This window comes from Desmodus rotundus, chromosome 11, assembly GCF_022682495.2.
Source record: "Desmodus rotundus isolate HL8 chromosome 11, HLdesRot8A.1, whole genome shotgun sequence".
In the NCBI taxonomy this organism is placed as follows: domain Eukaryota; kingdom Metazoa; phylum Chordata; class Mammalia; order Chiroptera; family Phyllostomidae; genus Desmodus; species Desmodus rotundus.
Window position 1 is genome coordinate 4237388 of NC_071397.1, and position 22841 is coordinate 4260228.

The window sequence follows — 22841 nt, forward strand, 5'->3', positions numbered from 1 at the left end:
TGATTTTAAATGTTTAAAATATGCATATTCTGATTTCAGGACAACCCACTTTAAAGTCCTCACCCTAACCTTGGGGCTCTCCTGGTGGCAGCTTAGCTCAGAGGTCCCAGGAGTGGCCAAGCCAGTGCGGAGAAGGGAACCTGACCCCAGCCTTGGACAGACTCCAGATGAGCCAGCACCACCTCTGCATCTGCCCCCAGACGCCGAATGGTTTGCAGACACCAAGCCCTTGCTCTGTAAATGTATGTGTTTTCTGTGCATCTCTGAAACTGTCGATCTAATACACAAGTTCACTCATATGTGGAACCTAATAAACAAGATAAACTAACAAATTAGAAACAGACTCATAGATACAGAGAACAGACTGATACCTGTCGGCGGGGGAGGGGGGGGGTTGGGGGGCTGAATGAAAAAGGTGAAGGGTTTAAACAAACAAACCAGAAGACACCTCATAGACACAGACAACAGTGTGGTGATTGCCAGAGGGAAGGGGGGGTGGGGGGAGGTTGAAAGAACACTTAAGTATAAAATGTGGATTAGCAGTCACCTCCAGCCAAGATGGAAGCATAGGTAGATATGCTTTGCTTCCTCACACAACCAAAAGAAGGACAACAACAAATTTCAAAACAGAAAACAACCAGAACTGCTAGAAAAATCAAACTGTATGGAAGTCCAACAACCAAGGAGTTGAAGAAGAAACATTCATTCAGACTGGTAGGAAGGGCAGAGACAGGAAGCCAGGGCGGAGGGACATGCAGCAAGGCAGTGCACCAGGCAGGCAAGGCAGCAGCTGGTGGACAGGGATAGCCCACACTCGTGTGCAGATAAGCCGGGAGGAACAAAGGGGGAGTGAGACAGACCGCACAATCCAGGGCTCCAATATGGGGAAATAAAGCCTCAAAACCTCTGACTGAAAACACCTGTGGGGGTTGAGGCAGCAGCAGGAGAAACTCCCAGACTCACAGGAGAGTTTGTTGGAGAGATTCACAGGGTCCTAGAATGTACACCCCCCCGCCCCAGGAATCAGCACCAGAAGGGCCCAATTTGCTTGTGGGTATCAGGGATAGTGACTGAAAACCCACAGAGAGCGGAACAAGCAGCATTGTTCCCTCTCAGACCCCTCCCCCACAGACAGCACCACCACACAGGGAAGTGGGTTGCCCCGCCCTGATGAAAACCTAAGGCTCCGCCCCTTACACCATAACAGGTGTGCCAAAACAAAGAAATATGACCCAAATGAAAGAACAGATCAAAGCTTCAGAAAAAATACAACTAAGTGACAAGGAGATAGATAGCCAACCTACCAGATGCACAGTTCAAAACACTGGTAATCAGGAGGCTCACAGAATTGGTTGAGTATGGTAGCAAAATAGAGGAAAAAGTGAGGGCTATGCAAAGCGAAATAAAGGAAAATGTACAGGGAACCAACAGTGATGGGAAGGAAACCAGAACTCAAATCAATGGTTTGGAGCAGAAGGAAGAAATAAACATTCAACCAGAACAGAATGAAGAAACAAGAATTCAAAAGAATGAGGGGAGGCTTAGTAACCTCCAGGACAACTTTAAACGTTCCAACATCTGAATCATAGGGGTACCAGAAGAAGAACAGGAAGAGCAAGAAATTAAAAACTTATTTGAAAAAATAATGAAGGAAAACTTCCCCAATCTGGTGAAGGAAATAGGCTTCCAGGAAGTCCAGGAAGCTTAGAGAATCCCAAAGAAATTGGGCCCAAGGAAGCACACACCAAGGCATATCATAATTACGTTACCCAAGATTCAAGATAAGGAGAGAATCTTAAAAGCAGCAAGAGAAAAGGAGACAGTTACCTACAAAGGAGTTCCCATAAGACTGTCAGCTGATTTCTCAAAAAAGACCTTACGGGCAAGAAGGGGCTGGAAAGAAGTATCCCAAGTCATGAAAGGCAAGGACCTACATCCAAGATTACTCTCTCCAGCAAAACTATCATTTAGAATGGAAGGGCAGATAAAGTGCTTCCCAGATGAGGTCAAGTTAAAGGAGTTCATCATCACCAAGCCCTTATTCTTTGAAATGTTAAAGGGACTTATCTAAGAAAAAGGTCAAAAAATATGAACAGTAAAATGGTGACAAACTCACAACTATCAACCACTGAACCAAAAAAACAAAAACAAACTAAGCAAACAACTAGAACAGGAACAGAATCACAGAAATGGAGATCACATGGAGGGTTATCAGCGGGAGAGGGAGCAGGGAGGATGGGGGGAAAGCTACAGGGAATAAGAAGCATAAATGGTAGATACAAAATAGACAGGGGGATGTTAAGAATGGTATAAGAAATGGAGAAGCCAAAGAACCTATATGTATGACCCATGGACATGAACTAAGGCAGGGGTATGCTAGAGGGTGGGGTGCAGGGTGGAGGGGGAGAAAGGGGAGAAAAAAAGGGGACAACTTTAATAGCATAATCAATAGAATATACTCAAAAAACGAAAAAGAAAATGTGGATTAACATCGTGGGGAGGGACCAGAGGAAGAAGTCAAAAAAGGTTGTCACACTGGGACCCTGCTCAAGAACAACAGTGGGTCACCAGCATCAACCCAACTTCCTGCAGCAAGAATCCGAGACCTGGCAGGGCCCCCAGGGTCAAGTGCTATATACATTGTTCACCTTAAACGTAAACAGTGTGCTACGTCAATCATATGGCAATAGTGCTGGGGGAGTGCTAGAGCTGGAGCTTCTTTGTGGAGAGAAAAGGACTTTCTCAGCAAGAATCCGTGTGGTGCTCCTGGATGCGGAGAACAGACGCCAGATGCCAGAGGGGAGGGGGTCGGGAGACTGGATGAAAAAGGCAAAGGGATCAAAGGCACAAACTGGCAGTTACAGAATAGTCCTGGGGATGCACAGCACAGGACAGGGGATTCAGTCAATAACATTGCAATAACTATCGTGAGTATGGTGCTGGGTGGGTGCTGGAACATTTTGTAGAGTATAGGATTCTGACCGCTATACTGTATACATGAAACTAATACAAAATAATATCGAATTGTAAACTGTAATTGAAAATTAAAATTTAAAAAAAATTTTTTTAAAAAGGATCCATGCCAAGGAGAAGATGGAGAAGCACAAAGCCCGTGATCCTGGGATGATGCTGTAAATGGCTTAACTGGATGGACACAGCGACTGATATAATTTATTTCATTCATGAACTTCTTAACATACACTTTTTTCATAAACTCTTTATTTACTGTTGACATGAATGTAATCTGGCAAAAAAGACACGATTGGCTACTTTTTCAAACCATGCCAATATATTCTCTGCTTTTTATAATTATTTGTGAGGAAGTCCACTTTCACATGGATTGTTTTCAGCGACTTGTGACTTTTCGGGAATCTAATCCGTAAAAAATGGAGTTCAACCAGGAGCCTCACCTGATGTCAGGTACACAGCAGGTGCTCAATTATTGCACACAGAAAGAGGAGCTGAAGAATCCCTCTATTCCCAGCACCCAGGTGTCCAGCCCAGAGCACGGCCTAATGTTCCTGAGAGGTGGGGAGTGGGTGGAGCTGAGCAGAGAGCCCAAGGATTGGGGACCTGGGTGGTGATCTCTGGCTGAGCCCACCGCCCACTCCTGGCCCCGAGAGTCCCAGTGTGGGGCGAAGACGCAGTCCCTAGGATACGCAGGTGTTTTCAACCACTAGCACACCAGCAGGCAAAAGCCAACATCGTAACTGGCAGAAATGACCTAGATTCTGTTGTTATTTAAACCTCACATCTATGAAAAAGATGTGAGACAAGAAGAAATGAGGCAACGTTAGGGGGCAGCAGGCTACGCTGGGCTGTGTGACCTTGGGCAAGTCACTCCCCGCCTCTGACCTCAGTTGTGTTGTCTACAAAAGGAGAAGTTGGACAAGTTCATCTAGACAGCCCCTCCCACTCGTTACGCAGTTGTGGGTTGGAGCTGACGAGAAAGGCTACGGGGTGTGGGTCCACCCTGGACCAAGGTCACAGAGAGAAGACAGTCTCAGGGAAGATGGAAGGGACAAGGGTTTTCCTGCTGAAACTGTTTACTAAGACCCCGTGCCTGGCCCTTTTGGGTGTGGAATTGTCGAGAACCCCAGATGAGACTCAGCCAGGAGTTTCCCTGCTCACGAGCTTTGAGTCCCAAAGTCCAAGCATCCTTATCAGCTTCCCCTGTGCAGTGACTCAGGCCAACTCGGGCTCAGCCAGACGGGGGGTTTTCTGACATGCGGGAGGCAAGTGGCAGAGGCGGTTCCTCCTTCCAAGAAAGCAGATGCAAACCCAAGAAGTTCTGTTTTTGATTATGTGAAAACACTCCCTTTGATTTGTCCCCAACCTCCCGGGGGTGCAGGGGCAGAGGCTCCGACCCCTCAGGAGGCCCCAGTCAGGACTTGGGGGCTGGGGAGGGCAGATGGGAGAAGCTGGGCCAACAGGTCAGAGGCATTTTTACACTTCAGAGCAGCTTTCGGCTGGCAGTTTTCTTAGTTAACACGAGTAAGCACTCTTACAGAGCAGGTGTACCCTGAACACGTCACAAATGTCGTCTTACTGAAGTTTTCTGCTTCTCCTGTGAGGCCGGTCAGGACGGCATCCCCATTGTACCGGCGAGAAACCTGAGGCCCCAGAGAAGTGGGACGACTTGCCCCAAGTCACATGGCAGATTCGGGTGTAGGAGCGTAGGAAGCCACAGGTAGAGGCATGGCAACCTTCACTGGGCCCAAGTCACAGAGTCGCCGAAGGACTGAAAATTGAAGACACGGGGATTGTTCCTCAAAGATGCCAGGGGCGGAGAGGTAGGGCCATGGCCTCTGCTTGAGAAGCGCCCAAGACACGGAGAGTCGCTCACAGGACACAGGGAACCGCAGCGGGTTCGGGAGAGACACCCAGCTCTGCGAGCCTCTGACGGTTTTCCCATCGTTAAACCTCACGGGCTTGGCGTGTGAATTGAATGAGATGAATTATAGGTAGGACCCGGAGCACAAGGCCTGCACACCGTAAGCACTTAAATGTCCGGTAAAATTATTGTTATTGTTACTAAAGGTTGACAAAGCAATTATTCTTCTGTCTGTTTCATACATCAGACCCCTGGGGCGGGTTTTCACGGGCATGCCCCTTTGACAGACGAGGCGAGCTGAGGCTCAGCAAGAGAACTCTGCTTCCTTCTTCTATAAATCGAAGCAGTCGGGCTGGATGCCCTAGCTGGGCAGGGAGCCAGGGGGTAAGGAAGGGAGAAAGTTCATGTCCTATGCCCCCACCTAGCCCCAGGGCTTCCCGACCCAAAGAATGGTGCCTCCACAGTGACGGGGATGTGAGCCTCCCAGTTCCCGGCAGGGCCAGGTCCCCCAGGCAGCGTTACAGACCGAGACAACAGCTGTGATCCTGTGAGTATAAAACCTGCCTGGGGTTCCTGCTGCCCTGGGGGGAGGGAGGAGGCCGTGCAGCTCTCTGCTGCCTTCACAGGAGACTCAGTCTCCGGTCCGTCGGTGCCTGGAGTCCACGCGCCCTTCACGGAGAGACTTCCAGCATCTCCTCCTTGAAATCCATCTTGTCCTGCTCCTGGCTCTCCAGCTGCTCCAGGCGGCTGCCCCTGTCCTTGGTGATCTTCCCAGGTATCTTCAGAAATCTGGAATTCAGGCCCCAGCTGCAAATCAGCCGCTGCCCCAGCTGTGGAGGCTTCCAGCCCACCCAACCCGCAGCCCTGCTTCCCCTTCGCACCTGGACCCCGAAGCTACTCACCTGAACAGAAGTTTCTGCCCGGGCTCCTTCTTAATGATGTTCAGCTTATAGTAGTGGCGGAGGGCACGTGACATCTTCTCATAGGTCATGTTCACCCGGTTCTGGAAGGCAAAGCAGCCCACATCACCCCCCGCGCCCCACCCCGTTCCTTCCAGGCCTCGGTTTCCACACCTGGAAGGGAGCAGCCGGGGTTCTGTGAGGGCACACGAGAGTCCTCCTGAGTTTGGAAGGAGGATGTCAGAGGAAGGTCAGGGAAGAAATGGGGTGATTCTCTCATCTATCTGTCTGAGAACCATGGGGCAGGAACGAATCACACATCGCTTTTAAATAGCAAATGTCACAAGCAGTAACAAGTAAATATACATTTAGTTGGAAATGTAATCGGAGAGACAGCATGATGAGGGGCCGCGAGGGCCAAGTCCCTCCTTCCTCTCTGCGGGGCGGGCAGTGCAGAGTAGGGGCAAAGCGGCTGGGCTTTGGGGTCAGTTTAAGCCCCAGCTCCACCACTGGGCAGCTGTGTGCCCGTGGATGAGTTTCTTTACCTCTCGGAACCTGTGTCTCTGGTTATAAAATGAGGATAAGGACACCTGACTCACAGGTTTGTGGGAAGAATTAAATTGCGGATCCACTTAGCACAGTGCTTGGCACACACTATACACTCACTACACGGGTTTGCTACTCTCTGAGCCTCAGATTCCCCCCGTGCTATGCGGGGACTGGAGCAGGTAAGCACACCCAAACTTCAGTCGTTTGCATCCTTCCAGCCACCAGCACTACTGAGAGGGGACGAAATAGAGGACAGAGCTACAGTCTGGGTTCAAGGACCCACTCGGCCACCTGCTGGCTGCAGACAAGTTGGTAACCCAATCTGGCCCCAGTGGCCCCATCCGATAATGCCTACTCTCACGTGGCGGGTGGGAGGGTTAAATGAGTTAACACAGGTAAAGCCCTCAGAGCAGCTCCAGCCGGTCAGATGCTGCACCACCTTAGGACATGCTGCATAATGTACATTATCATTATTGTTAACAGTTGTCTGTGAAAGACTCGTTATTTTTACTGAAATGAATTTATAGATAGGGACACTCGCTTTATATCACCATTGTAAATCATGAGATTGGCATGATAGTTAAATTTTTAAATCCTAGTTCTTACTAAAGTAAATACTTAGCTATTAGAATCCCCCGGCAGACACCCATTTAGGCATGGACGTTCCTCGCACTGGGAATGCTAGACTCAGGATTCCCAGGCCTTTCCGGCGCTGACACGGGACACTCTCGCGGGGCCTGAGACTTGGGTTTCTGTCTTGGCTTCTCCCAGGGAACCAGCTGCCTCATCTGGGGGAGGGTGGGACCCCCCACCATACATACAATGTGCGATTCATGTAAACCTGCTTGGAAAGGTTGCAATGCCAAGCAAAGGTGGGACTAAGTGATTAGAAGGCGAGATTCCCAAGTTCCAGGAATAGTCACCATCGTCAAGAAGTAACTGTCTGTCCCGCAGGATGTCCCAAAATGAAAGGACCCCAATCCTTCCTGGAGCTGCTGGTGAAGCCCCATCAGTTCAGGACTCTGCCCTAGTGCTAAGGGGTCCACTCTGACCCCCGGCCCTGTCCTGCTCTGGGTGTGTGGAGATCATTCCGCCTGCTGGCTGAAGTTCACCTTGTGGTTTCCCCAGAGCCTGGCGAGCCCATTAGGATCCACAACTCGGAAAATTTTGGCGTTCTTGTCTTCCCACTTGATGTAGGGCTCGTACCTGGTGTCAGAGAGCAGCTGGTACACGTAATCCCACAGCAGCCGGCAGTCTGCAATGGAGCACAGGGGTGTGGGCAGGGTGCTTCCCGGGAGCTGTGAGGATGGCCATTGGAGAGGCTGCGGCTGGGGCCCCCATGTGCAGCAGGATGGTGAAGATGATGGTATTAACAGAAACGGGGGGGGGGGGGCCGGTTACCATTGTCCCATTCAATCACCCAAACTCTAGGGAGCGTCTACCTTTATCCCCAGGCAGAGATGAGCCAAAGGGCTCAGAGAGGTACAGATGTGTCCCAAGGCACCCAGCTCCTGCAGGCAGAGCAGGGCGTCTGACCTAGCTCCACGGACCGCAAAGCCAATGCCCTCCTCTCCAGGCCCTCCTCTGCACCTGCGCCAGTCACTCAGCCCCTTGGGCTCTGCTAGATCAGACTCTGGCCTCCATCTCCACCCTAACAGGAGTCAGGAAAATCAAACGTGCCATTGCGGGGGACAAGCAGCAGAGGGAGCCCAGGAGCACTGAGACTCCGCTTCCACTCCCTGGGCCTCCGAGCCAATCTCCTCACAGGGGTGAGGTGGGCACGAAATGACAGAGCAGACAGCAGCGACAACCCTCCGCCTGCTGCGGAGTGAGCACTCAAAGAATGTTAAGCATTACTATTTTTAAAAGCTCAAATAATTGTGCTTTAGAGATTCCTAGTCATTTCCAGCCCAGAAGCCAAGCTTCTTCCCCCTCTGCGGTGGCATGGAATAAATACAGTGGCCCCAGTGTGGCTAGAAAACACCCTTTGGTGCTTATCTGTCAGTCTGTCTGCTTGCCTGTCTGTTCGTCAATCCTTTAACAACCAATGCAGAACGGAAGGGTATCACCTGCTTGGAGCTCAGGCGCTGGACCAGACCGCCTGGGTTCACATCCCAACTTGCTGCCTGTGTGAGCGTGGGAAGGTCACGCCACCTCTCTGGGCCTCGTTATCTGTGGCAGGGCTAATAACAATACCAACCCCAAGGGCTGTAGTGGGATTAAATAAAGAACCATTCCTGGCACGTAGTAGGTGCTCAACTATTTAAAAATGAATCAGGTTTTAATGGCTAATCTGACTGGCGGTCTGACTGACTGGCCTGTCTCTGCTCTGGTGACAGGGAGGGCTTGGCGATCCCGGGCAGCACTGATCACGTGGCCAGATTGCGTCCAGAACACAAGACAGTCACCCCACACCTCTCCCTCCCAGCACAGACAGACCCACTCATCCCCCAGAGCAAACCCTCCCTCGTCTCTGTCACCTGTGACCTCGCCCCAGGCCAGGGGAGCACAGCCTCCTACCCACCTGCGATCCTGCCGTCAACGGGGGCCTTCGGCATCGTGGGGAAGGAGCAGATGCCCTCAGCCCTATAGCTGAGCTCCGCACAGTGACATAAGTTGAGGGACTCCTCCCTGCTGAGGGGGCACCTGGCCAGGCCAGGGGCATCCAGGTGACTCAAGGAGTTGGTAAGCCCCAGGTCTGGTGGCTGCTGCAGGAGGCCTCTTTGGGGGCCCACCTGGGAAGGCCTGGTCTCCTCTGCAAGCAAATGATCACCGTTGATTCTGTGGAACCAGAGCCTCCCCCAGCCCAGGCCCCCATAATGACCTGCCTGGGAGCCCAGTGGGGCAGCTCTCCTAATGACCTTCCTCCATCCAGCCCCCGGTTTGAAGGTCAGGGAGGCAGTGAAGGTGAGGGCCAGACAGCCCCGGTGCTAACCCCAGCTCCCAGACAAGTAACGTCACCTCTCAAGCCTGTTCCCTCACCTGTAAAATTGTGCCCAAAGCAAGGGGTGACAGAGCCAGGCCCGGAGCCCAGGTGCCCTGGAGCTCAGTCCACTGTCTTCTCCATCCACCCAATAAGTATTTTACTGAGACCCTTCTATGAGCCAGGCATTGTTCTAAGAATCTTGGGGACACATCACTGAACCCCCCAAAAGCCCCTGCCTTCATGAAGCTTCTATTCTAGTTGGGGGTAGAAAGAGATATATGGTTAAAATGAAAAACGAAGTAGAAACAGTGTATAACATGGAGAGTGAAAACAAAGCACCACGAGGCAGACAGGAAATCCTGGGAAGGGCACAGGTGCGTGTTGGTCAGGGAAGGTCTCGATGACGTGTTAACGTTTGGACAGACACCTGAAGGAGGCAGAGGAGTGGGCTATGTGGGCATCTAGAGAAGGGGCTGCCAGGCAGAGGGGACAAGTGCAAAAGCCCTGAGGCAGGAGTGTCTCTGTCTTGTTCAGTAAGGGAGGCCAGTGCGGCTGGAGCAGCATGAGCAAGGATGGGACAGGGCGGGGGGGGGGGTGGCAGTGGGCAGCTGAGGGTCAGGAGGTCATTGTAAGGGCTGTAGCCTTGACTCCAAGTGAGATGGGAGCCATCGGGAGATTTTGAGCAGAGAAGTCACACGACCTAATGAATCTCTCCAGCTGCTCTGTTGAGAAGAGATCATAGAATATCAAGAGTAGAAGCAAGGAGACCAGTGAGGCAGTTCCAGGCTGGGAGAGAAAGAAAACAAAGAAGACAGCCATCATTCTGCCCAGAGTGGTTGGAAGGAGGCAGGAATCAGGTGCCTGCTCTAGGAGTTGACTCGCTGTTGGAGCTGAGATGCATATTCCACGTCCCAGTGGAGGGGGGGCAGGTGGTGTGTGGTGCTCCAGGCTGGGGTCCAGAGAGGTCCAGGGATACATGGGAGTCACCTGCACTAGATGGTACTCCCCACCCGAGACCAGGCGAGATTACCCAGGGCTGAGCAGAGATGGAGGAAAGGCTCCCTGAGCTCTCTGGGGCCCCAACACGCAGAAGTAGGAGAGAGGAGGAGCAACCAGGAGACCGAGAAGGAATGACCAGTGGGTCATCCTAGAGGCCAAAGGAAGAGCAGGGATGGAGGACAGCCTACGGGGTGGGAGGCTATGAGAGGTCACAGTGAGTGGACTGGTCATCCCTAAGTTCAGGTCCCTGGAGACCCTGACGAGAGCCGTTTCCAAGGAGAGATCAGGAAAAAAACAAACAGAAACACCATACAAACAACCCTTTGCTGCGGAGGAGAGCAGAGAAATGAGGCGAGAGGAAGGCCTGTTAGCCCCAGGGCTGCACCGTGGGCTACCTGTCAGAGCATCCCAGAAGGCCAGAGGTGGCTGAGGGGGCAGGGAGCAGACAGGGAGCTCCCACACCTCTGCCTCCGTCAGGACTTTGCCTGGAGGAAGCCCTGCCCTCCCGATGAGGCCGACTTGGGAGAGGGTCTCAGAGTTCCACTAAGGGCCTCCTCACCTTCCAGGGAGTAGGGGCAGTACCGACTGGGCATCTTCTGCCTAAAGGTCCCTCCAAACAAAGGGCCACATACTAGGGCTTGCCGCTGGGTCTTGATGTACTGGAGCAGCTCATACAGGACATCACCTGGGGTGGGGCAGGAGGGGGGCTGCTGACCAGGCTGGGTGGGGAGGCACCGCCTCATTACCCCGCAGTCACCTGCCTCTTGGGTGGCTGCATGTCCTGTCACAAGCTTCATGCTGATGGAGGTGAGAGGCAGTACTGTGGTAGGGGAGACAGGGCCACAGGGAACGGGCTGGGAAAGTGAGGGGCAGGTCAGACCCCTGGGGCTGGAAAAGCAGCAGCCAAATTGACTTCTCTGCTGTTGGCCGGCTCTGGTGGGAACCACCAGGCAAACATTTATGGAAAGAGTGGTGTCAGCCGCGCTGGGAGGTGAGCATGATCCTCATACAAACACCCCCTCCTTCTCTCTCCCTGGGCCTACCTGGGTGTCCATCGGTTTAGAGCAAAGCCAGCGAGTTTCCAGACCTGAACCTGGCGCGCGGAGCCGGAAGTCGTCCTTGGTGAGGATGCAGAGGGCGCGGCCGTTCATCTCGAAGCCGTGCTCGCTGGTGCGCTGCAGACAGTACTCCCGCTCGGCCCAGCGCAGCCAGTGCAGCACGTCCTCCCGGCTCCAGAGCGCAGGCTGGATCCCTGCAACCGCAGAACACCGGCTGGGGGCGGGGCGGGAGCCGGCCAGGGCGAGGCCCTCCTCCATCAATCGCTCATCCTCCTATTCAGGCCCTTGCTTGAATGTCACCTCCTCCAAGAAGCCCACCCTGAACACCGCATCTGAGCAGATGCTCTCCTGTCCTGCTCTCCACGATCAGTGATCGTCTCTATCACCGCGTCCTGTTCTTTCCCTTCCTGGAACCTTACTTTCTTTTTATTTACACTTTACATTAGATATAATTATATGTTTATGTTTATCATTATCTATGCATTATGGATGTATTCACTTATGTATTTGGGGACCCCTTCCTGCCCCCTTACCCCAGCCTGTCTTCCGATTATTCTTTTAGCAAATGCTTGCTGAGGAACTGCTCTGCGCCAGGCGCGGGTCCGGCTGTGCCGGGCGCACTGCGCGTGTGTGTTCCAGGACAGTGGCTGGCGCAGAGCAGGTGCTCGATAAACCCGTGTCAATGATTGCACGCATGACCAGCAAGTCCTACAAAGAAGGCGTTACTGCTACTGTTTTCCAGATACGGGAACTGAGGCTCCCGGGGGTCAGGTGACCTAGAAGGCTGAGCTACAGCCAGGTGTGGAAGCAGGTCTGTCTGGCTGCCGTTCGCTTCCACTCCGTGGTGCCAGCTCAGATCTTGGTTTGCTCAGGGAGCAGCCCAGGGGGCAGAGGAGGCTCCACCCACCTTCAGCGGGTGTGTTCTTATCTCTGGCAAGACCCAGACCAGCCACCGCCTGCTTTCATTCCCCCAGCGCTTCTGCTCTGCCTCGGCTGCGTGCTCCTAATGCCAGCTATGTACCTCCCTGAACCTTACCTGTTTAGCAGGGCAGAGCCTGACTCACCCTTGGCACTCGTGACCTCGTGGACCCCTTCCTCCACTAAAAAGATTTTCCAATTACATTTTATCTGCATTGATAGGTCAGTACATTGTATATATTAAAACATTTTCTTTTACCTACATTTTTTTCCTTCTGATTTCAAAAGAAACTGGAATGTTTTCGTGGGCTCCTAAAAGTACGGGGGCCCCAGCACTGTGTTTCTGTGATAAGTCAGCCTGGGGCTTTGCTCTGCGTGGCACTCCGCACCCCTCCGCCCCACCCCACCCAGAGCTCTGCGTCCCTCTCAGGGCCATGTGAGAGTGGAAGGAGCCCAGGGCTCCCGCGCCAGTGTGACAGGTAAGAAAACCGAGGCAGAGGGGAGAAGCAACTGTTCACCCCACACCCTGACAGTGACAAAGATGGAGCCAACCTCTGGCTGCCTTGCCCCCAAAATAACACAGGAGATAGAGGTATTTTATGTTTTACAAAAATGGGCGTCATCTGCTCATTTATTCATTCATTCATTCAGCCAATATCCAGCAAGCACCAGCCATGTGCCAAGCAAGCACCATGCCACTGCTGGGGGCAGGGCACAGGGCAAGGCTGGCAGGAGGGCGGGACCCCAGCAAGCGGGGACTGGCCGCACAGGGAACGTGCGCCCTGCTCCGGTCGCAGGAAGCAGGGCGGCCCAGTGCGGAAGGAAGGACAAGCCTCCCTTACCTTATTTGGGGCCCTAAGAGTGAATAACAAGGAAAAGAATAAATGTGGGAAATAGACCAAGAAGTTATTTAAGAGGGGGAAAAAGAACAGAGGTGACAAGTGACCTTCATGGTACCACGTACTACAAAGTCATGTAATTAAGATCTGATCCTATTAAATCAAGATTGACAAGAATCATTGGAAGAGAAGAAGGAGCCGGAAGGTTGTGGGTGTGTGAGAGTTAAAATATGCCAGCGGTGGGATTTTAATTCAGCGGGAAAGGACAGTTCATTTAATACATGGTAGAACCACTACTGGCTCTCCACGTGGAAAAATATATTTGGACTCTCACCTCCCCCCAATTCACAAAAATCACAAAAATCACAAAAATCACTTCCCGATGAATTAGGGCCTCATGGAGACCTCAGTGGAAGTAGAAATAAAAAACCACACTCACTAAATGGGGTGGGGGGGCCTCAGCCATGACAGGAGACTCAGAGGCTACGACAGCATTGGGGGGTTGTGTGTGTGTGTGTGACAAAGAGCGTGCACAGAGCTAAAAGAGGGCAGATTTCGGGGAAATACTTGCAAACGGCAGATAAAAGACTAATGCTTATCATTGGTCAAGAGCATCTCTAAATATTTTTTAAGACACAAAAGTCTCACCCCTGTTCAGAGTGGAGTGGGATGGCTTAGCACTATTAACACTTCGGGCCTGGAATTCCTTGCCGTGGGGCTTGTCCAGAGCATTGTAGGCAGTGTAGCAGCATCCCTGGCCTCTACCCAGTAGAAGTCAGGGGCACACACACACCCACCCCCACAAGCTGTGACAACAGAAGGTGTCTGCAGACCTTGCCCGGTGTCCCCGGGCGGCAGAGAGCAAAGTCGCTGCCGGTGGAGAGCCCTTGCGGTAGAGCAGCCCCACGAATAACTTGTGGGAAGATGTCGCCTCACTAGTCAGGGCCAGGCGCGGTCACAGAAGGTTGAGATGCCATTTTAATAACACCTGCATGGGGCGGGAATGCAGGGAAAGCGACGCCTCGCTGGTGGAAACGGGAATTCAGAGCCTTGGTGGGAGTCCGGCCGGGCGACGGAGTGAGGCACAGAAAGCTGGGCGGGCGGCACTCGGAGCTTGCATCCGGGAGTCCGGGCTCCGAGGGCCAAGTGGCAACTGCATTTTCTGCAGCGTTGCCTATTTTATAATACTTGAGGCTGTCAGTCTGAAGATTTGCAACTATGATTCCTGAGTCAGAGGCGCCCATTGGCCACAGTGTGGGAATGGACTCCATCCCCACCCCGACACCGCCCTCCCGGCTGTTCTGCCTCTGAGAAGAACTGACCACACTAAGAGGGGAAAACCCTGGTCATCTCAGGGTTTTCCAACCACCAACCACAGATGGGGTTCTGCCCCCGGCTCCATGGAGACAGGCAGGAGACATCCCGAGCTCTCTCCGAGGGACCTGAGGTCACGCACAGCCCACAGCAGCACCTGTGACCTGGAAGCCTGGCATCTGCCTGCTGTGTGACTTGGTTGTCCTTCCATCATACCGTGCTCACCCCCACCCTCCCCTTTCATCCCACTGCTGCCAGCATCTCCAGTCCAGTAATAAGAAAAGGGACCTTCCATCCCATGTCTTCAAAGAATACGAAGGTCAAAAGGCTTATCAAATAGAACTTGCGCCCAAGGAAAGGGCAGCTTCCAAGCAGTGGGTCAGCCACCTAGCTTGGGGCCAAGTCCCCAAGCTCAGGGCTTGGGTTCCAGCTCAGCCCCTTACTAACCAAGTCACCGTCGACCTCTCTCAGCCTCAGTTTCCCCCTCTGTGGAATGGGGTAATAGCACTGCCTCTCCGGGCTGTGGTGCTGTATGACGGGCAGAGCGGTGTGAAGGTTGGGAGCCCGGCATTTCCACTCCTAAGTAAAAAACCTAAGAGACACAGTGACCAGATCTGCCGAAAGTCACGTATGCAAATGTCAGCCGTGGCTCCGTTCGCAACAGACGAGAACGGAAACCCCACACACATCTATCGGCCAGAGAACGGACGATCAAACTGTGACGATTTCAGGCAATGCATGCTGCTCGGAAACGAATCAGAAACACAACCAAGTGCTACTCAGGACACGTGGATAAAGCGTAAAGATACCACGTTGGGGACGGAAGCCAGACGTAAAACTATGGTCTAGAAGAGGCAGTGCTCCCCCAGGGAGAGAAATCAGCAGTGCGGTCGCCCCTTGGAGGGAATTGACTGGGAAGAGGTACAAGGGGACTTTCTGGGGCACTGGAAATGGTCTAGACCTTAATGAGCGCGGAGGCTACACAGGTGTATGCGAACGTAAAAAGCCACGGAGTTGGATGCTTAAGGTCACTCCCCTTGACCTTACGAAAGTTCTACCCCCAAAACCAAGCAGAAGTGGAAACACATGACAAAAAGTGCCCTGGCCGTGCCAGGCCGGCAGGGGCCTGAATGGCTGTGCTTCACTTGCCTCGTCTGGACCAGCTTCAGCAACCAAAGCAAGAACAAACAGTGCCAGCCACACAGGGCCGGCACGAGGACTCTGTGAGAGAGCCCATTTAATGTCCAGTGTCTGGCATGTGGCACGTGCTTTCCGAGACAAACAGCCCTCTTAATGTTAGGTGAGGTCACACGTGTGCAATGGGTGGCACAGGGCACAGCACACCTAAGACCTCAACAGGAGCCGGTGAGCATTACCTACGGTGTCAACTCCCCTGAGAAGTCTCCTTGACCTGGTGACTGGGGTGGGCCTGACTGGGTCTCCCCACCAACCTAAGCAAACCTCTGGGGCTCTTCCCCCTCGGCAGTGACCCACTGTGTTTTCAGTCCCCTCACGCTAAGCATCTTTGTCTCTCGAGACTCTGGCCAGATGTCGCCTTACTCTGCCTGCCCCAAGATTTGCTCACTGGGAATTTCCAGCTTGGCTGGCTCCCAGTTTTTGGACAGATCTGAACAGACACCCAGCTGGCTGGGGCAGCTGGAGGAGCTGCCTGTCCAGGATATGCCGAGAGGGCTCAGGTGTCTCCCTGAAGTGTCAACAGTCCATCCCCCACCCACAGAGCAGGGCTGGATGTGGGGGCGCCCCTCCCCCCAGCTGTATTGCCCTCACTGCCCTGCCACTGGGCTTCCTGCCTCCTCATGTAGCCCCTGCACCCCCCGCTAGGACGTCAGCTCCATGAAGCACAGACTGTCAGTCTCCAGCACCCAGAGCAACGCCTGCCACATAGTAGATGCTCAGTAAATATAAGTTGCCTAAATGAGGGAGCTGAGCACATCAGCGAGGGCCAAAATGGCCTCTGGGCATCCTGAGTAACCCCCTTGCCAGCCCCCCAGCCCCAACCAACCAGGTCTCTCTTCCCACAGCATCCCTGTCGCTCTCTTATTTAAGAAACTCAAGTGGCTCCCATTAAGTCAAGACCCCCCCACACTGTTCTCAGGACTCCCTCGAGCTGCCCCTCCTCACAGGAGCAAAGCTGTTTCCTGCTACTCCTCACCACTCCCTGCAGGTTACTAGGCCAAGTGACCTCCAGGAGCCACAGAGCTGGACCCACCTTCACCATCCAAATCAGAACTAACAACTGGCTTCCACCTACCTGGCAGGGCCTCCAGGATGTAGGCAGGACACAGTGTAAAGTGTTTGGCTGGTCCCCCAAAATGCGAGCTGTGAGTGACAGCTGTAAGGTCTGAAGGGTATGGCTTCGAACCCCAGTTCACCGCTGTTCTAGTGGCTGACTACGGACAAAATCATCCGCCCCACTCTAAGGCCAGTTTTCACGTCTGTAAGGCGGGGATAGTAACAACCTACTTCCCAGGTCTATGGAGTACATTCAATCAGATGGTGTATTTATGGGATGTGCCCAGCACGGTACCTGGCCAAGAGTAAAAACTTAACAAAGGCCTTTGTTATGATTAGCAGCATCCTCAGTGGGGGAGGCTGCCTGAAAACAGCGGGACTAGCTTGTTTCTCTGCCACCGAAACTGTGGTTTAGCATCAACATCGTCTTTAGTTATTTCGTGACACTGTCTGGCCAGGGGCCCCTCTAATCTGTCGCCCCATTGTTAGTGATTACTGAGAAAAACTAGTACTGTTCTCCTTGGTGATCACGCCCAGCTTTATGGCCGTCACCTCACTGCGGGGCAGGGCCAGAGCGGACGCTGCGTTGTCTGGCACTGAGGCACGTCTGAGAGGCGGAATGGGAGAGTGGAGTGAAGCCCAGCTAGGGCTCAGCTTGGTTTCTTCCCAAAGGAGGCGTCTCTTCCATTTGCTCAAAGATTCACTCGGCCCAGCCCACGCCCTGAGTTTAGAAGGAAAGGTTTTGTCCTCAGGTTGTTAGTTCTGGGAATCTCCCATCTGTTTGCTCTTTGCCACAGTCCTCCCTCTGTCAGGTGACGAGAGGCACCGTCAACACTCACAGCTTCCAGAACCTTCCCTGCCAGTCTCCATCCTCCCCACTCCACCCCACCTTTGTGCCTTCACACCTGAACCCACCTGGCTTACCGCCTCTGATACACCATCATCCAGGGTGGTGTTTCTCAAACCATTCGGACCTCAACCCACAGGAGAAAGCGTCTTACGTTGTGACCCACAGACATGGATATGCAAACAGTCACAAGGAAGAGTTCCTGAAGTCACAGCTGCCTTACGGTGTACTGTGATATGCACTAGTTCCTTTTGTGAACATGCTTATGTTGACCCACTAAGTTCATTTCACCTCCGTCGTGCTCTTGACCAGCACTTTGAAAATCACTGCTAGGATTTAGCTGCATAAATGAGGTCCTCAGATGCACTTCCAGCAGCAGCAGCACATTAGAGATGAGCTCATTAGAGATGCAGAATCCCAGGCCCCACCCGGGACCTACGGAACCTAGGAGATTCACATTTGAAAAGCCCTGCTCTAGGATGCCAGGAAGCCACAGTTGCTAGAATCGTATCTATTGAAATAAGTGCCCGGGACTCTGCTGGAAGTGAAGGCCGGGAGCTTGAGCAGGGCCGTGAACACTCTCTTGGAGCTCCCCTAGGGCCCTTTGCCCTCGCTCACCCTGCCAGGGAGCTGCAGGGCGATGCTGTCCCTCTGCCCGACATCTCAAAATTAGAGGTGGCTCATGTCTCCTTCTGTGGCTTACCCAGAACTAGGAGCTTTGAAAGTCAATGTCAAAACACAAAGATGTCTCAATCCCTCTACATCTGATAGAGGGGAAGTCCACGGAGCTTTTTTCCAGGGATAAGCTCCTGGAAAATGAAGAGACTCTGGACCAGGAACTAAGAGCCCTGGGTCGGGCCCCATCTGGTATTTGGCTTTAAAGATGACTTTCGTCTCAAGGAGTCTCGGTTTCTCTGTCATCAAATGAGGCTGTGCTGCTGATCACATCTAAACTGCCTCCTCTCGAAATCCCCCGAGCTGTCCCTTGAAGTGGCATCGCCTCCTCCCAAGCTCACTCCCCTGTGACCTCAGCCTGGTCCCGGAAGGGGTCACAGGGCCTGGTTCCTGGCTCCTGACTCCACCCGCCCCACCCCGCCTTGGGCAGACCTTTTCTCTCTCCACTTGCACAGAGGGACACAACGCCGTGATCCCATCCCTCCGCCCAGCCCACCTCCTGTCACTAGACATCACAGTCGTCCTCAGAGTGCATGTCCCACTGCCCACTGCCCCTCTTGTCAGGCAAATAAACACAGACAGTGAGCCCAATGGGGCCCTAGCTCCTGTGCTGGGCTGGCACTGACTCACAAATCTAAATCAGATTTGTTTTGTTTGTTCACCTTCCTGCTGAGGCAAATCAGCCTGATGATTAGAACGGAAGCTGGAGGTGGAGGAGGGAATGGGGCGGGGGACGAGGAATAAATGTCAGAGAGATGCCCAGCAAGGGAAGCCCAATTTCCAGCAATGCAAGAATCGGGCCGACACTGCCCCAGCCATCCGAAAGGTCAAACCCTCATTAGGTGTCAGCACTTTGCTTCTTTGGGATGTTGTTGACAGGAAAATGAGTCATTTAGTGTACTCTATCTTTTAAGACTGTTAGATATTTACTAAGGGCCAGAACTGTGTTGCCTGAATATTTTCAGAAGTAGCTATGAGTCACGGACCCTACTATGAGAAATGTAGAAGATGCTGGGGGTGCCCCGCCCAAGGCCCTCGGCTCTCCCCTCTACACTGGGAATGTGGCCAAATGCTGCCCTTTGCTCTGCTCCCGACTCAGCCAGTGAACAGGGCAGCTTGGAAAGCGGGGGACTCCGTAGCCCTGGAAGCAGCCATTGTCCCATCAGGACGAGAAATGAGTGGATAAAGACCCAGCTTTCCTACCCCTGGGCTGGGATAACTCAGGTCCCCGTTGGGATTGAGCTCCAGCTGCCCACAGAGCTAACTGGCCCGAGAAAACACTCTTTTGAATCCCTTCTCTCCTCTGTGGAGTACTTCTGGGTCTGCTTCTGGAGAGATCTAACCCAAGGCACCAGGACTAGTACCTTAGGAGCCCTAAATAGGTCACATGACCCTGTGGTCTGAGCTGCGTAACCAGGGGACAGGCTGGCTCAAGAGGGCAGGAAATTTCTGTCACTAGAAATGTGCATAAAGAGGCCCCGCTGAAGGGGGGCTTCCAAAAATGAAAAGGCTCGCAGAGTTGTATTTACCAACCGGCCAGGGTTGGCATCTGGGCCAAATGAAACAGCAGAGGTTCCTGACAGAGAGCTCCTGCCCTTCTCCCCACTTCCCTCTACACTGCTCGGAGGCCCCACAGCCAACCCCACACTCTGGGCTTCGCTCCCGTCCATGCGTCCACGTCGTGGTCCCCACCTTCCCTCAAGTCATGGGAAGACAGGCCTGGCTCCCCGTTCAAAACTGCCAGGCCTCAGAGGACAGAGGCACGAGGGGGCAGCAGGGTCATCCCAAGGACGGTGAAGCCCCACCCCACATTCTGCCCAGTCCTGGCGGCGCCTCAGAAAGCACCGTGAGGCCAGGAAATCAGGAGGCCATGAAGTCAATGCAGCAGCGTTCCAGCCATGGGCCAGCTGAGCAGGAAGCAGGCCGGTGCTCTACAGCCCAGGCCAGACAGGCCTCCCCACAGCTGCCCAGACAAAGGGTCAAAGGTTGCCCAGTCAAAGGTCCCGCCGCCCCTCAGCTAGCTGCCTGTGCCAGGGCTTGAACAGTTTAGGAAGTGCGTTTAAAAATCTCTTAGAGGATTATCAGCAGGACCAAGGTTTAGCCTTAACATGGAGAGCCTGTGGGATCTCCAACATGCCACTTAGCTTTCCTACCCCTCGGCTTTGCTGTTTGAAACACCCTCTCCATGGTTACGGGTTTCCTCAGGCAAGAGCAGTATTTAGAAAATGAAATGAAAGGACGTGGCCAATATATTTCTTGTGGTTATTTTGGGGGTGGAATGTTTTGTTTGTTTGATAGGTTGGGGATTTTTTATTGTTTTACAACTTACGTTCTTTTAAATTTTTTTTTTATTTTTTCCATCACCATTTATCCCCTCTATACCCTCTTCCACTTCCAACTACCCCATCCCCCCCACAATCACCACAATTTTGGGGTGGATTTGATTGTTCTATATGTATACTTCTTATGCTTCTCTGTTCTTTCCCAATTTTGGGTAATAAGCACATGCTACTTCTGTAACAATAAAAAGTAAACATAATTATTTAAAGGAGAGTTCTATACACGTACAACTGTTCACTGTTTAGCCCCATCTGGCTTCCTCACCGGCCACGTCCCCAACTCTTGGCCTTTAGGTTGGAAGCGGCCCTACTGCTCATCAGACCCCAGCCCTCACCACCCCCCCCAGGGAGGAGGCGGGCGCCTCACGCTTGGCCATGCATCTATATTCTCCGCAAGGAGAATCCACACTTCCCTCCTCTGACTTCCTCACCCAGGAGCAGTTAAAAGAAAACCCAGCGAAGAAATAGCAAATGGAGGGACATCAAACCCTTAGACAAGAAAAGTTTACGCATCACATTTGTGCACATTTGTGGCCTTTCCACACATCGCCCTTTCTCCTCCCCTCTACTCACGGAGTCTTCCCGGCAGCTCGCAGATCCCCCCCTCGCCCAGCAGGTCCACCCGAGCTTCACGTCTAGCTGGGGCCTGGGTGCCTGGAGGTGGCGTGGCTGCCACGGGGCTCACAGGAGAAGCGGCCACGGCTCCCTCCTAGACAGGAAAACCAGGGCAGTCAAGTGTGAGCGTCTTGGTGTTCAGGCTCAGTCATCCCTAAAGGTACTAAGAATTTTTTTTCCAAGGGAAAGAGCATCTATCTCGTGTCTCATAAAAGTAGGAACCATGTATGTCTTCAGCTCGATGCCGTTAACACCTTGTACTTAGTGGGCACTTGACGAATTTCCTCGTCAAGCTTTCAGGCATGTGCCTAACCCCGTCAGAAGGCTGCCCTGCCCAGACCTGACCTGTAAGCTGGAAATCTGAGGGTCTAATGATACTCAGCTGGGAACCTGAGGGGCCAGAATAAAAAGACCTTAAATCAGACATAAACAAACGATGAAAAGGTGTTTTCAAAAGAGAAAAAGAAAGGATAAAGTTCCGATCCCCGAAGTCCCACGATCAGCCTAGTCCTCAGAGCTCATTCGTCAGGATGTAGAGATGGAGGAAGCGGCAGGATCTGGTGGAAACAGGAGGCCCCTGGGGACGCACTCCCTGTCACAGGCTGCCATATCGTAAAAAGTGAAAGCGAAACCGGCCCCAGCCAGAGTCTTTTGCTCACTCTAGGATCTTCAAGAGCGGTTGCACTCATCCCTCGCTCCTCCCTCGGTGCCTGAGGGGGGCAGTCTGCAGTAAAAGACGGCAGTAAAGGCCATCAAAGCAAACCCCAGAAGCCTTGGTCACTGCAGGAGAGGATTCCACACCTTTTGGGGTAGTTCCCACCTTATTTCTGGCTGCTCCCCACCCTGCCCCACTTGGTGCTATTTCCCAGGTAACCTAGCCTCAGAGGCAGTGGGGGGTTTGCCAAGCTTGGGGAGGGGCTCAAGGCCTAGGACTGGCCTAGGACTTCCAGGAAGACCCCAGTCTTCTCCACCCTCTTCCAAGCAAGAGGACGGGGAATCCCAGGGCTGGGACTGCATGCCTGGGAAAGGCCAGCGGGGGAGCTGTGAGTTAGAGCTCTGGGTTTCAGCATGAAGACCAGGGAGGAGTGTGATAAAAGACATACGGATATGGATCTTGGGGAGAGCGTGATAGAGAAAGGCCTTGGGGGGCTGGCGGTGGGGGGGTTGGGGGGGAAGGGGTCCCAGGGAAATATGGCAAATGGGCAGGGATTGCTAAGGAGAAGGGCTCCTGTCTGGCGGTTGCGTGTGCCAGCGGTGAGAGTCTGGCTTGTGCAGAAACTTCCAGGGACTTCACATCTGGTTGATGTAGAGGTGAGGAGAAGGAAAGAAGGCGCAGCACACGGAGTTTCAAAAAGAGAGAGTGAGGGACTGGAGGTGAGTGCGCGGAGGGGAGTGAGGGGTGGTAAGGGATGGATGGTGAGGCTGGGGAAAGTGTTGGAAAGTGAGATCCCAGCCAGGAAAAAAAAGGGGGGGGGTCTGATAAAGGAGTACGGAAAATGAGGTGGCGGAGAAGGGATGGGGCAGGTGGCTCTGCTGAGTGGTTCAGCTGCCAGGCTCTTACCTGCATTACAGGTGGAGGCGTGGGAGCCACCCGGCTGTCCGTTGTGAGCGCTGCAAAGGCTGCCGCTGCTGGGCCCTAGGCCAGCGCTTCCAGACCCTCCCTTCCCAATCCCCTAACTCGGCCCGGAAAACTGAAATGTCTCTCGGGAGGAATCTCTTTCAAGAAGTGCTGGATGGTGTGCGCTCCGTCCCCCGGACGAGCAGGCGTGCAGGGCG

The 22841-nt window shown here is 53.2% G+C and overlaps 1 protein-coding gene and 1 long non-coding RNA gene across 4 annotated transcripts; one reads left to right on the forward strand and one right to left on the reverse strand.

Annotated features, from left to right (window-relative positions):
* Nucleotides 1-3186: 3186 nt before the first annotated feature.
* On the reverse strand, nt 3187-22766 carry ETV7 (ETS variant transcription factor 7). Of its 3 annotated transcripts, XM_024558043.3 has the most exons (8): nt 22627-22766; nt 21024-21159; nt 11295-11459; nt 10767-10892; nt 8807-9037; nt 7395-7537; nt 5737-5837; nt 3189-5623 (listed from the first exon to the last, which is right to left on the reverse strand). In XM_024558043.3, exons 1-8 carry the CDS (start codon nt 22630-22632, stop codon nt 5506-5508), a joined length of 1026 nt encoding a protein of 341 aa, XP_024413811.3. In that variant the 5' UTR covers nt 22633-22766; the 3' UTR covers nt 3189-5505. The 3 variants fall into 3 exon arrangements, with proteins under 3 accessions (XP_071075783.1, XP_045049178.2, XP_024413811.3); XM_045193243.3 differs by lacking the exon at nt 10767-10892 and having other exon boundaries at nt 3188-5623; XM_071219682.1 differs by lacking the exons at nt 21024-21159; nt 22627-22766 and having other exon boundaries at nt 3187-5623; nt 11251-11390.
* On the forward strand, nt 21732-22776 carry LOC123479475 (uncharacterized). Its single transcript, XR_006655103.2, has 3 exons — nt 21732-21934; nt 22341-22439; nt 22638-22776. It is a non-coding gene; the product is annotated as an uncharacterized lncRNA (long non-coding RNA).
* Nucleotides 22777-22841: the final 65 nt, after the last annotated feature.